This window comes from Mesoplodon bidens, assembly GCF_964165515.1.
Source record: "Mesoplodon bidens genome assembly, chromosome: 8".
Lineage (NCBI taxonomy): Eukaryota > Metazoa > Chordata > Mammalia > Artiodactyla > Ziphiidae > Mesoplodon > Mesoplodon bidens.
The window spans coordinates 94,353,064-94,364,987 of record NC_138165.1 but is presented as its reverse complement, the minus strand read 5'-3'; the positions used below and the strand labels follow the sequence as shown (position 1 = coordinate 94,364,987).

The window sequence follows — 11,924 nt, the reverse complement described above, 5'->3', positions numbered from 1 at the left end:
CTCAGTGTTACACCGGCAAGGCAGTCAGAAAAGCGGGGGTGGGGGTGGGTTCTGGCTGATTAAGCCTGAGACAGAAAAGTTGAGGTGGGGATGTGGACGAAGGGCCCTAAATCCCTACCAGAGGCTTACTGTGTCTGTGTCGGGGAGGCAGGAGGGGCAGGAGCTCTTCAGGCCCCTTTGGAAGAGCAAGCTGATCTGTCTGCAAACAATCTGATCAAAACCAAGCTTGTTTCCATGACAATTTGGTCGAAACAATTTAGCTGAAGGTGAATCATGGCTGTCCCGGCTCTGTGTGCCCATGCCCTTGTATCAATTGGGAATCTAGACGCGCTGTGGAGGGGTTTTGCCATCCTTTTTTTAAAAAATTAATTTATTTATTTATTTTTGGCTGCGTTGGGTCCTCGTTGCCGCACGTGGGCTTTCTTTTAGTTGCGGCGAGCAGGGGCTACTCTTCGTTGTAGTACGCAGGCTTCTCATCGTGGTGGCTTCTCTTGCTGTGGAGCACGGGCTCTAGGTGCGCGGGCTTTAGTAGTTGTGGTGCACAGGCTCAGTAGTTGTGGCGCACGGGCTTAGTTGCTACGCGGCATGTGGGATCTTCCCAGACCAGGGCTCGAACCTGTGTCCCCCGCATTGGCAGGCAGATTCTTAACCACTGTGCCACCAGGGAAGCCCCTTGCCATCCTTTATGTGTCTTTATGTCTGTTTTTTCATAGACCCTGTTTTTGTTTTATTTTTAAACCCATTTCGGCCACTTCCTACTTTCACTCATTCCATAATATTTAGTGAGGCCTTGCTATTAGCCTGCTCTGGGCACACAGTGAGTAAGGCAGAGTCCCTGCCTTCTTGAAGCTTATATTCTAGTGGGACAGACAGGACAATAAACATACTGTCAAGTGAAGATGATGAAATAAACAAGGCAAAAGGACAGAGAATGAGGACAGGAGCTGCTATTCTAGATCTGGTAGTCAGTCACGGAAGGCCTCTTTAAGGAGGTGACATTTCCAAGAAATAAGGGAAAGGCCGTGTGAGAATCTGGGGAAGGGGCACCAAGAACAGGAAAGCGAGAGGTACCAAACACCCAGAGCTGGGGTGAGAGCTGGTTGGAGCTGCTGATTCTCTCCTTTCTCCCTGCTGTGCTGGCCGGACTAACAAAGACTTGGCACAGCAGAGATGCCCAGCCAGAGGGGAGGGGTTGGAACAACCTAAATATCCTGGATTGGACTCCAGACCAGAAAAAGAATGTTAGGGGGCAGTGTGCAAAATTTCAGTAAAGTCTGGAGAGTGGTTACTAGTTTGTATGGACGTTGATTTCTTCGTTTTGATAACTGTACCATGGCTATGAAAGATGTTAGCATTCAGGGGAGCTGGGTGAGGGGTACATGGGAATTCTTTGTACGAATTTTGCAACTCTGAAATGATTTCAATATGAAAAATTTAAAAATAATAAATAAGGGGCTTCCCTGGTGGCGCAGTGGTTGAGAGTCCACCTGCCGATGCAGGGGACACAGGTTCGTGCCGCGGTCCGGGAAGATCTCACCTGCCGCGGAGTGGCTGGGGCCGTGAGCCATGGCCGCTGAGCCTGCGCGTCCGGAGCCTGTGCTCCGCAACGGGAGAGGCCACAACAGTGAGAGGCCCGTGTACCGCAAAAAAAAATAAATAAAAATAAATAAATAAATAAGAAAATAAAATCGCCCTTTCCTCTGTGACCGGACACCACCCTGCATCCATGCTTGGAGTCCTGTTCCTGACTTCATTTCTTCCTACTTAGGCTTATGGAAAGTGCAGGGGCTCTGGCAACAGAAAGGTCCGGGTTCCAGTCACGGCTTGGCCCTTCCTTGGTCTGAGAACTTGGGCAAGTCAGTGGTCTCACAGATCAGGCTTCTCATCTGTGTGAGGATTCAGTGACATAAAACAAGATGACAAATGTTAACATTCTCCAGGGCCTGACAGGTGGAAGGTGTTTAGCAACTGCTGTTTCCTTCCCAGATTCAGCCGGGCACCCCTCATAGCTGCTAGAACATGGCCGTCCACATCTGGGAGGGACTGGTAAATGTTTCCTGTCTTCCCTTATTGGATACTTATTATATGTGCTTTGTGCTCCAGCGAAGATGAAGATGCACAAGCGTGGGGACTGGGCACTAAGAAGCTGCAGTAAACAAGGCCCTGCTCTTTCATTGATTTTCTCCAGCAGATACTTACTGCACATGCTGGACAGGGTGCAGACGGCAGAGAACAAGACAGATGGCTCCCTGCCAACATAGCAAGAGGAGCAGCCAACAGACACCAAACCGGAAATCAAAACAATTGACAGGCAAGCTGTTAACTGTTGTAGGAAAGGAAGATGGTCTTACTGTAGACAGGGTGGTTGGGGAAGGTCCCTTCCCTGCGGGCGACGCTTGAGCAGGGAACAGACAGATGAGGGAGACAGCAATGCAGACTGTCTGGGGGGGTGTAGCACCAGCGCCCTGGGGCAGGCACGAGTAGGGCACGTTCTAGGAGTTGCCAGGGGGCCTCGAAGTCTCTAGCTGGAGAAGGGGTCAGCAAGGTGCGCAGGCGCCAGACCACGGAGAGGAGGTGGAAAACTGCTGGTGGGTTTTAAAGTGGGGAAGCATGTGTTCTGACTTCCCTTTTTTATGGTATGTGGGCCTCTCACTGTTGTGGCCTCTCCCGTTACGGAGCACAGGCTCCGGACGCGCAGGCTCAGCAGCCATGGCTCACGGGCCCAGCCGCTCCGCGGCATGTGGGATCTTCCCGGACCGGGGCACGAACTCGCGTCCTCTGCATCGGCAGGTGGACTCTCAACCACTGCGCCACCAGGGAAGCCCTGACTTCCCTTTTTAAGGGCTCGCTCAGTTGCTGTCAGAAGGTACAGTGAAAGGGAGCCGAGTGGAAGGTGGCAGGGGAACTGAGTCACTCAGTGGGTGGAGATGACGAGAGCCTGGCCTAGAGGGGATGTTGGAGATGGAGAAAGGTGGGGACGGCTGCCAGACCCAAGATCTGTGCTGGCCGGGGTGGCCCTTGTGGGTCTGAGGTCTGGATCGGTGCAGAGCATGGGGAGGGGCCTGAGGACCCAGTGGCCCTGGGCCACTCTCTCTAGGCCTGGTCCTTCCCTGACAATGAATTTCTCATGAGTCTCTCAAGTCCCTGAGCTCCGGCTTCTCCTCCATCAGCCGTTCGGCTGTGTCACAATCACCAGGGTCCATAACCACGCTTGTCAGCTCTTCCTTCTGCTGCCCCTCTTTCTGGGAAAGGCGCTGTCATCCTCCTAGCTACACAGCTTGAGCGCCCCTTTAACCCTTTCCCCAGTGTAGGTGACCCAGACAGGATTCCTCTCAATTTCGCTTTCCACCCACCTCCCCCGCATGGGCTCACCCCTGGGAACAGGCCCTAGAAGCTCTCAGTGAGGCCCTTACGAAAGCCTCCTTCATCCAGCTCTCTGCCTCTGAAGCCAACTGCAAACTTCTGGCAAACGTTTAAGTTCCTAAAGCACCTCCTTTGACTGCATGCTGCTCCTGCTCAAAAGCCTTCAGGGGCTCCCCATTGCTGATGGGAGAGTGTCCAACCCCCAGTCAAGCCCTCTGTGGGCTTGGAGGAGGCAAGTCTCTTCCCCCTCCTCCCGTACGGCCCAGTGAAAACCCCGTGTCCCAAGAGTGAACAATCAGACACCCCTAAATGTCTGTCAACAGCATAGTGGATAAATAAGTGGTGACCTGTTCAGACCGTGGAAAACCATACATCCAGGAAAGCCAATGATCTAGAGCACCAACCCTCAGCCTGCACAAAGCTCCAGCACATTCTGTTGACATGCCACAGAGAAAATGCCAAAGCATGCAAAACCATCATTGGTATTGTTTAGGGATAGAGACATATGTATCAATAGTAAAAGAATAAAGGCAGCTGAGGGGATAGTCAACACGCACATTAGCAGGGCTTCCTCAGGGGCGGGGAGAAGGTGGGTGGGGAGGTGGGCACAGGCTTCACAGCATCTGTAATATTTTCTTTCTTAAGCTGGGAGGTGGGGGGATTGTTATACTATCTATCTTCTTCTGAATGCCTGAAACAACTCATTAAAATTTCAGAACTACAGTCCTGCCTGGCTCCCAGAGTTCTCAGCCTGGAACACCCTGCAGGCCTTTCTACTTACTAGAACCCTAAGCATCCTTCAGGGCTGGGCTCAAACCCGGCTCCCGATTGTCCCGGCAGAAAGCTATCTTCCCCTGCTCCATCTGGGGCACTCAGCCTCTCCCCAGGCCTCCAGGGGCAGGTGAGCCCTGCAGGGCCTGGGCCTTATCAACTTCTACCCGGAGCCCTAATTGGCGCCGTGCAGGGGGCAGGCAGTCACGAGCCTTCTCCTCTGCAGCCCCATGGCTGCCCCCAGCACTAGCCCAGCACAGAACTGGAACCCACAAAATGCTGGCTTACTGACCAGGAAAGGCAGGGCAGGGCTAGGCGTGCAGGTATTAAAGTGACGGGCACAGGACTTCCCTGGTGGCACAGTGGTTAAGAATCCGCCTGCCAATGCAGGGGACAAGGGTTGGAGCCGCGGTCTGGGAAGATCCCACATGCCACAGAGCAACTAAGCCTGTGCACCGCAACTACTGAGACTGCGCTCTAGAGCCCACAAGCCACAACTACTGAAGCCCGCGCACCTAGAGCCTGTGCTCCGCAACAAGAGAAGCCACCGCAATGAGAAGCCTGCGCACCACAACGAAGAGAAGCCCCTGCTTGCCACAACTAGAGAAAGCCGGAACACAGCAACGAAGACTCAACGCAGCCAAAGATAAAATAAATAAATAAAATTAAAACAACAACAACAACAACAAAAACCCCAAGTGCTCCTTCTCTCTGAACAAGCAGCAGAGTCCAGGAAGTTCACACGACTTACAAGATGACATTGACCTCCCCAGGGCCTGATGTGGAATTCTAACTCCCTGCCACAGGGTCCCCAAGCAGGGTCAGCATGTGCCAGAATGCATCAGAAGGATCTCGGAGTGCTGGTGAAACAAAAAGATTCTGACATTTTCCTCTTCTGCTTACCCCAGCTCTGCCCGCCCCCCCACCCCGCCCCTCCTGTATTCTGATTCAGCAGTTCTGGGGCCCGGAACTACCCACTGTGGCCTCACCAAAAAGAAAAGAAAGTTTCCTAATTGGTCCTCTGGGACCCAACTGGGAGACAGAAAAACCACTCTGCAGGGCAGGGCCGGGGCCTTGAAGGTGCCTGAGGGCCCTCCCCGCGGGTCAGGGCTGCAGGACACAGCACCCCTCACCCCAGTGAGGGCCACAGGCATACCTTTCACTTCTCGCCTCGCTGAACCAGAGTGTGGCGTCTTTGGTATCTGAGCCTGAACCTCCAGCCCATGGGAGGCCACCAGGGACAGCTGGGGCAGTGAGACACAGCCCCTCCCCACCCCCTTCTTTTGGCTGGCTGTGGAGGACACACAATGAAGCCCTTCTTCTCCCCCTCCTCCCTTGGGCAGTCTTGCCATCCTGGGCAGCTCTGAGAGAGGCCTGGGGGCTGTCTGTCCCAGCTAGGCCCTGGCCCCAGACTCTACCAGCTGGACAACAAGCCGAGGCTGAGAGGCTTCTCCGGTCAGGGGGTGATTTTGGCTTCTCCTCTCCTGCACCCCCGGGACCCAGGTTTTCCCAGGCTTTGCATCTGACCAGTGACAGGCAGTCTTTATGAAACCAAACCGGAAATGCCTGTCTGAGGGCTGAGGGACCTGGACAGCCACCAGGACACAGAGTCCTACTGGAGCACAGCCTGCTCTGAGGCCCCTCAGGAACAAATTGAACCACTAGCTGTTCTGTGCTTTCTCAAAACTGAGGAAACTGAAGATAAGGAGATATAGCTAAAAAGGCCCTCAAGAGTGAGAGTTTCCGGAAGCTGTCAGCAGGCCTTGGGGGGTAGGGGGACCATTTCCCCATGACCGGGAGAGGGGCAGTGCCTGCATCAGACCAAGACACAGACCTGAGCGGGAGACCACGGGGCCTGTGTCTATTGTCTCCATACCCATCCCGGGTATGGTCCTCTGCAGACTACAGTCCTCTCCAGCCTTCACCGTCTTTCCCAGGGGGAGGAAGAGTGGCTGCTGAGGGCTCTTGGGGAGGACCAGAGACACAGGCATTGCTGGCGGCCTCTGCCGAATCTCGGTCCTGGGCAGGAGGCCCGGACTATTTCTGTCTCCTTGCCTGAAATCCCAGGCCACCTGCCCAGACAAGGCCCCTGGGGTTTGTTTGGTGTGGTCTGTTCTTTTTGGCTGCCCCTCCCCACGCCCCCGCTCCCTCCCTCACCCTAATCCCAGGCCCTCTTGATTCAGTCCTGCTCCCTGGGCTAGGCCTGTGGGAGTCCAGTGGGGAAATCACACCTCTGAACACCTAATGCAAGAATGAGCAAGAATATGCAATGAAGGCTCTAGGAGGGGAGAAAGCACCAGAGGTCACTGGAGGCAGAGATGAATTTTGACTGGGGAGGGCGGGCAGGCTTCGTAGAGGAGATGGCACTTGGGCCAAGCTGTTTATTCATTTAAAAGCCCTTTAACATGGGGATATATGTATATGTATAGCTGATTCACTTTGTTATAAAGCAGAAACTAACACACCATTGTAAAGCAATTATACTCCAATAAAGATGTTAAAAAAAAGCCCTTTAACAAGGGCCAACTCTGTGCCAGGCACTGTTCTGGAAGCTGGGATACAGTAGTGAAAGCAGTTTCTTCCTTCATGTGGCTCATATTCAGGTTGGGAAAGAAAACCAATAAACAATAGGCAAGTCGATATATAGGATGTCATGTGGTGATATGTACTACGGAGAATAACCTAGCAGCGTAGAGTAACAGAGCACAGGCATGGGGGCCTTGCTATTTTTACACAGGGTGGTCAGGGTAGGCCTCTCGAATAAGGTGAAATTTGAGCAGAGATCTGAAGGAAGAGAGGCACAGCCATGTGGCCATCTGGGGGAAGAAAGTTCTAGTGACAGAGAACAGTGACAGAAGGTCTTGGAGGTCAGACTGTCTCAGAGTGTTTGAGGAAAAACAAAGTGGCCTGTATGGCCGAAGCCCAATGAGCAAGGTGGGAGCATACCAAAAACAAGTGAGGTTGGGGATCGGCAGGCCATCAGGGCCTGTGAGCCATTCCGGAGGGATCTAAGCAGAGAAGTTACACATTTCTGACTTCAATCTTAACAGTTTCATCTGGGTTGCTATGCTGAGAGTGCTCTGGGGGTACAAAGGCTGAAGGGAGCTGTCAATTTAGGAGATCAGGTGAGAGGTGACCACAGGTTGGCCCAGGGTTGTAGCAGTGGAGGTGGGTTAAGTGCTCAGATTTTGGATATATTTTGAAGATGAGCTTTGATGCAACAAAATTTGACGTAGGGAGGAAGGCCTGGCAGGCCCCAGACAGAAGTACAGCAAGAGCACAGAGCCTGGGGAAGATGGGAATGGGGAAGATGGGTCCAGAGGGGGTGTGGGAGAGCCCCTTTGGGTGAGGGGTGTGGACTCCATTCTGTAGGCAACGTGGCCTGGGGAAGGGGGCACTGGGAGCCATCCAGCCAAGGGGCCGCTGTAGATGGTGACACTGCAGCTCTCCAAGGTCCCAAGGCCTGCAGAAAGGAAAAGGACCCTCCCTGCTCCCTTCCTGCAGGCTGTGCTGTGGATGGCCCAGACCACTGCCTCTATGTGGCCTTTCTTCGGGCCACGAGCAGGTGGGTCATTCACTCAAGGGTCCTCAGCTCAGGACCTTTGCCACCCTTTGAAATCAAGCCAGTGGTCCTCACTGGCCCCAGAGAAGGGCTTTCCTCTTTCAGAAGTGGAGCAAGCAAGGTTTGTCCTGGGACAGCTGGTTTCACTTGGGTCAGGAGGTTCAAGAAAGCTCATCTATGCTTAGGAGTGAAGAGAGCGCTTGGTCAGGGAGGGTGGGAAGGTTTTGTCGGCTAGGACTGTCCATCCGCAGAGGCCGGGCGCTTTCCACTTTCTCAGACATTCTCAAGGCATTCCCAGCCTAATTCCCCATTCACCCCCCTCCCCGCCCCGCCCCCTGCAGACAGGCTCTGCTCAGGGGCCTTTTCTCTACTCAAACCTCCTCAACTACCACTGAGAAGGCAAAGGGGCAAAAGGGAAACTGAGGCATGAAGCAGGAGGCACCCATAGGGGAGCACACACTCCGGATCCCAGCCTCCTCAAGCACACCCTGTTCCTCCTGGGGGAAACTGTCACACCCTGCCTCCTGCCAGTTAGGGTCCCTGTTCACATGCTCCTCTCCCCGGCTCCTTGAGAATGGCGACCAGACTCCGCTCATATCAGTGATCCCACAATCTCGACCCAGGGCAGTTAGCGGGGTCACTGAATGAATGAAAGGATGTGGGATTTCCTGATGGGTACATGGGCAGGATAGGCTTGGAAGACAGGAGCAGAAGCATGCAAGGAAGCTCCAAAAAAAAAAAAAAAAAAAGTGAGGGACTTCCCTGGCGGTCCAGTGGTTAAGACGCCGTGCCTCGGGCTTCCCTGGCGGCGCAGTGGTTAAGAATCCAGCAGCCAATGCAGGAGACACGGGTTCAAGCCCTGGTCCGGGAAGATCCCACATGCTGCGGAGCAATTAAGCCTGTGAGCCACAACTACCGAGCCTGTGTGCCACAACTACTGAAGCCCGTGCACCCTGGAGCCCATGCTCCGCAACAAGAGAAGCCACCGCAGAGAGAGGCCCGTGCACCACAACAAAGAGTAGCCCCCAGCTCTACGCAACTAGAGAAAGCCCGTGCACAGCAACGAAGACCCAATGCAGCCAAAAATAAATAAATAAGTAAATACATTTATAAAAGAAAAAAAAAAGACTCCGTGCCTCCACTGCAGGGGGCACCGGTTCGATCCCTGGTCAGGTAACTAAGATCCCACATGCCGCATGGTGCGGCCAAAAAAAAAAAAAAAAAAAAAAAAGAAGTTGACAAGCCTTCCCAATTAGAGCTATCTGGGCGCCTATTTAAAAAAAAAAAAAGGAAGCTCCAGAAGGAGCCATGGCCCAGCGCCATGTATCCTCCCTTCCACCCATCCCCCATGCTATTATAGAATGAGCAATTGCTAACATTTCCTGAGCACTTACTACAAGCCAGCCCCTCTGGAGAATTTCATTTGATCCTCACAGGAGCCCTGTGAGATAGGCACTATCACCAGGCCCATTTACAGATGCAAACAACTGAGGCACAGAGAGGCTGAGTTATTTGTCCAAGGTCACGTGGCTACTAAGGAACAAAAGCTAGGATTCAAAAGCAGATTGTCTGTGCCCACATGCTATGTGCTTAACTACTACACGCTGCCTCCCAGGCCCCGCAGAGTCCCAAATGTGTGTGTCTACCTCAGGTCGCCCAAATCGACCCTCCATTGTGCCCAGTTATCCCCATCCCAAGACAATGGTGGTTATGTTTGAGGAAAGCCCTTAATAACACTGTCAAACACCAGGGAGTATTGTAATTCATGAGAACATCAACAACGACTCCTCTCCCAGCCATTGCTTCCTATCTCCATCGTCCACTTTCCAGCCTCCAACAGAATCCTCTACTTGTGGTCCTCTCAGCCACACATTTAGGATGGAGTGTGCCCATGCGCTCTGCCCCTCCCATCATGTCCTGCCCCATCCTGTCCCCCTCCCTCTCCATCCTTCCTGCAGGCACCCTCACAGCATTGACACCTGCCCATTTCCCTCAGACCGTTTCCTGCTAACACCCCCTGTCCCTCCCAGCAGCCAGCGGCTTCTCCCCCAAGGGACTGGACTGATTGTTTCCCAGACACTGGAGGGGCAGGATCTGGGATTCTGATTCCAGGCACGCCCTTCTGCTCTGCAAATTTGGGGAGTTGATTCCAAGGCAACCTTGAAATCCAGCCACAGGAAAGCCCACGGAATACTGAATTCCAAAGAAGCTCTCTGAGAATTCCAAGTTTGAGGATTTGGAACTCCCAGACCCCAAGTTCTAGGAATAGCCAAACCCTCAGGATTCTGAGGTGGTGACCTTGGGAATTTTGATCTCAGGACTTCTGATTCCAGTCTCTTGTGGAAACTTTTATTTTTCACTTCCTCAGGCCATTTGTGTGATTTTAATGTTACCAATTTTGAAAGCTGGAAGTAGATTTAAAAATCCCTCCCCAAATAGAGCAATAAAATTTCCATAAATTTTGTAAGGAGAAATATTTTTTTAAATCGTGAATATGCAGATATTTGAATATTTGTAAATCTCATTATTTTAATGCAGAGCAGTGGTGACTTAGTTGGAGCATCACTGAGAATGTGACCACTGTTTGGGCTATTAGAGATGCGAATGCCCCAAAAGGCACACGTGCAAGATTCCCCCCCACCCTATGTTTTTCCAGTTTTCCCCTCACTGGGTCCTTATATCTCTTTGTCTTACAGTGAGTGTGAGCACAATCCTAGGGGTGAAGCTTCTGGGATATCTGGGGTGGTCAGGGGAGGAGGGGTGAATTGTACAATGTCTTCTCTGAAACTCAGGAAATTCCTGGCTTAGGTCCTCCCCCGAGCCTGGCCTGGGGCCAGGGCTCCCATAGTTCCCAGGCCCAACATCACTGTCCTTCAACTGGGGCCTGAGGTCCTGCCCCCTGGCCCTGCTGGTAATGGGAAGGGGATAGAGACCCTAGGAAGCCTTCCTCTTGTGGCTCCTTCCCTGCCTCTTAGTGTTTCTGTGGCAGAACAGGGCTGGTCGCCACCCTTGCTTGGCCCAGGAAGGATCAGAAGTAGGTGGAAGGGGAGAATGAGGACTGGGGTGGGGGTGGAGGGTGGTCAGAAAGGAAAAAGTCACTGGAGGTCAGTGAACCAGCGGCAAGTCAGGCTGAGTGATTAGGGTCGGATTTCACAGCCTGAGGCTTATGACAGGGGCCAGGATTGGTGGGGGAGGGGATTGAAGGAAAGGGACAGACCGACCTACAGAGTTGGGACTCTCTCTTGGGACAGAAGAGCTTACATTGAATGGTAGGGAGTTGAGCGATGGGGAGAGGGACAGGACACATGGAAGGAGTTAGCGGTTTCACGTGAGACTTAGAAGGTCTGAGACATTCCTTTTCACCAGCACCTGCTCACTGGAGGAACTTGCGGGGGTGGCGGGAGCCCGGGCTCCTGCACCTGCTCTCTTTTTCCAGCTCCCTTGTCTCCAGCCCCTCATCTGGCTCTTTTCTCCAGATGTCCTCTCAACGCCCCCTTTCTCTGGCTACCCTGGCCTGCTCCCCACCCCCCCGCCGCAAACTGCTTTCCCCAGCCCAACCCAATTTTCCACCCCCAACTTCTCTTTCTCAGTCCCCGCAGATCAGTGGCTTCTCCAGCCTGCCTCTCCGATCGCTCTTCTCTGGCCCAGGATCCCCTAGCCCCGTCAGAACCCCTAAACCCTTCCGCGGCACCCCTCTTCAGTCCCCCTTTCCAGCGCGACCGCTTTCCCGAGCCCCGCATCCCGCCGGAGCCCGGCACGAACCCGATTCGGAAGAGCAGCCGCTGGCTACGCGCCATGAACAGGCTGCGGAGGGTCCGCCGCGTTCGGCAGCTGCTGGGGCTCACGAGCAGGACGAGGACCAGGAGCAGCAACCCGCAGCTGGAGACCCACAGCCACGACGAAGGCCAGCCTTGCCAGGCCATGCTGGGGGCAGGCGCCCGAGGCCGCCCAGGGGGCGGGGCGGGGCGTTGCTAGGCGACGGCTCGGCCCAGGCCCCCACTTGGGGAACCTGAGGGGTTGGGGCCACGCCCCCTGCACCCGCAAGCTGGGGGACTGGGGGCGTTCTGGTCCCGCCCCTCCATTGGCTCGCGTTCGCACCCGCCCACTCGCCGCCCCCGGCCTGGTGCATGCCCGGAATGTCACCCGGCTGCAGGAAGCCTGGCCCCGCCCCCGGCTGGCCGGTCGGGAGGCGTGGCCGGAGCCGGCATCAGATCTGCGCTAATCCCGG

The 11,924-nt window shown here is 54.1% G+C and overlaps 1 protein-coding gene across 2 annotated transcripts in view; it reads right to left on the bottom strand.

The window, feature by feature from the left end:
- Window positions 1-11,719, bottom strand: part of PNKD (PNKD metallo-beta-lactamase domain containing) — a 20,170-nt gene extending 8,451 nt beyond the window's left edge. For both annotated transcript variants that reach the window (XM_081243039.1, XM_081243040.1), the window contains exon 1: window positions 11,459-11,719. In XM_081243039.1, coding sequence (XP_081099165.1) covers window positions 11,459-11,619 — 161 coding nt within the window. In that variant the 5' untranslated portion in view covers window positions 11,620-11,719. The remainder of the gene's footprint in view (window positions 1-11,458) is intronic.
- Window positions 11,720-11,924: the final 205 nt, after the last annotated feature.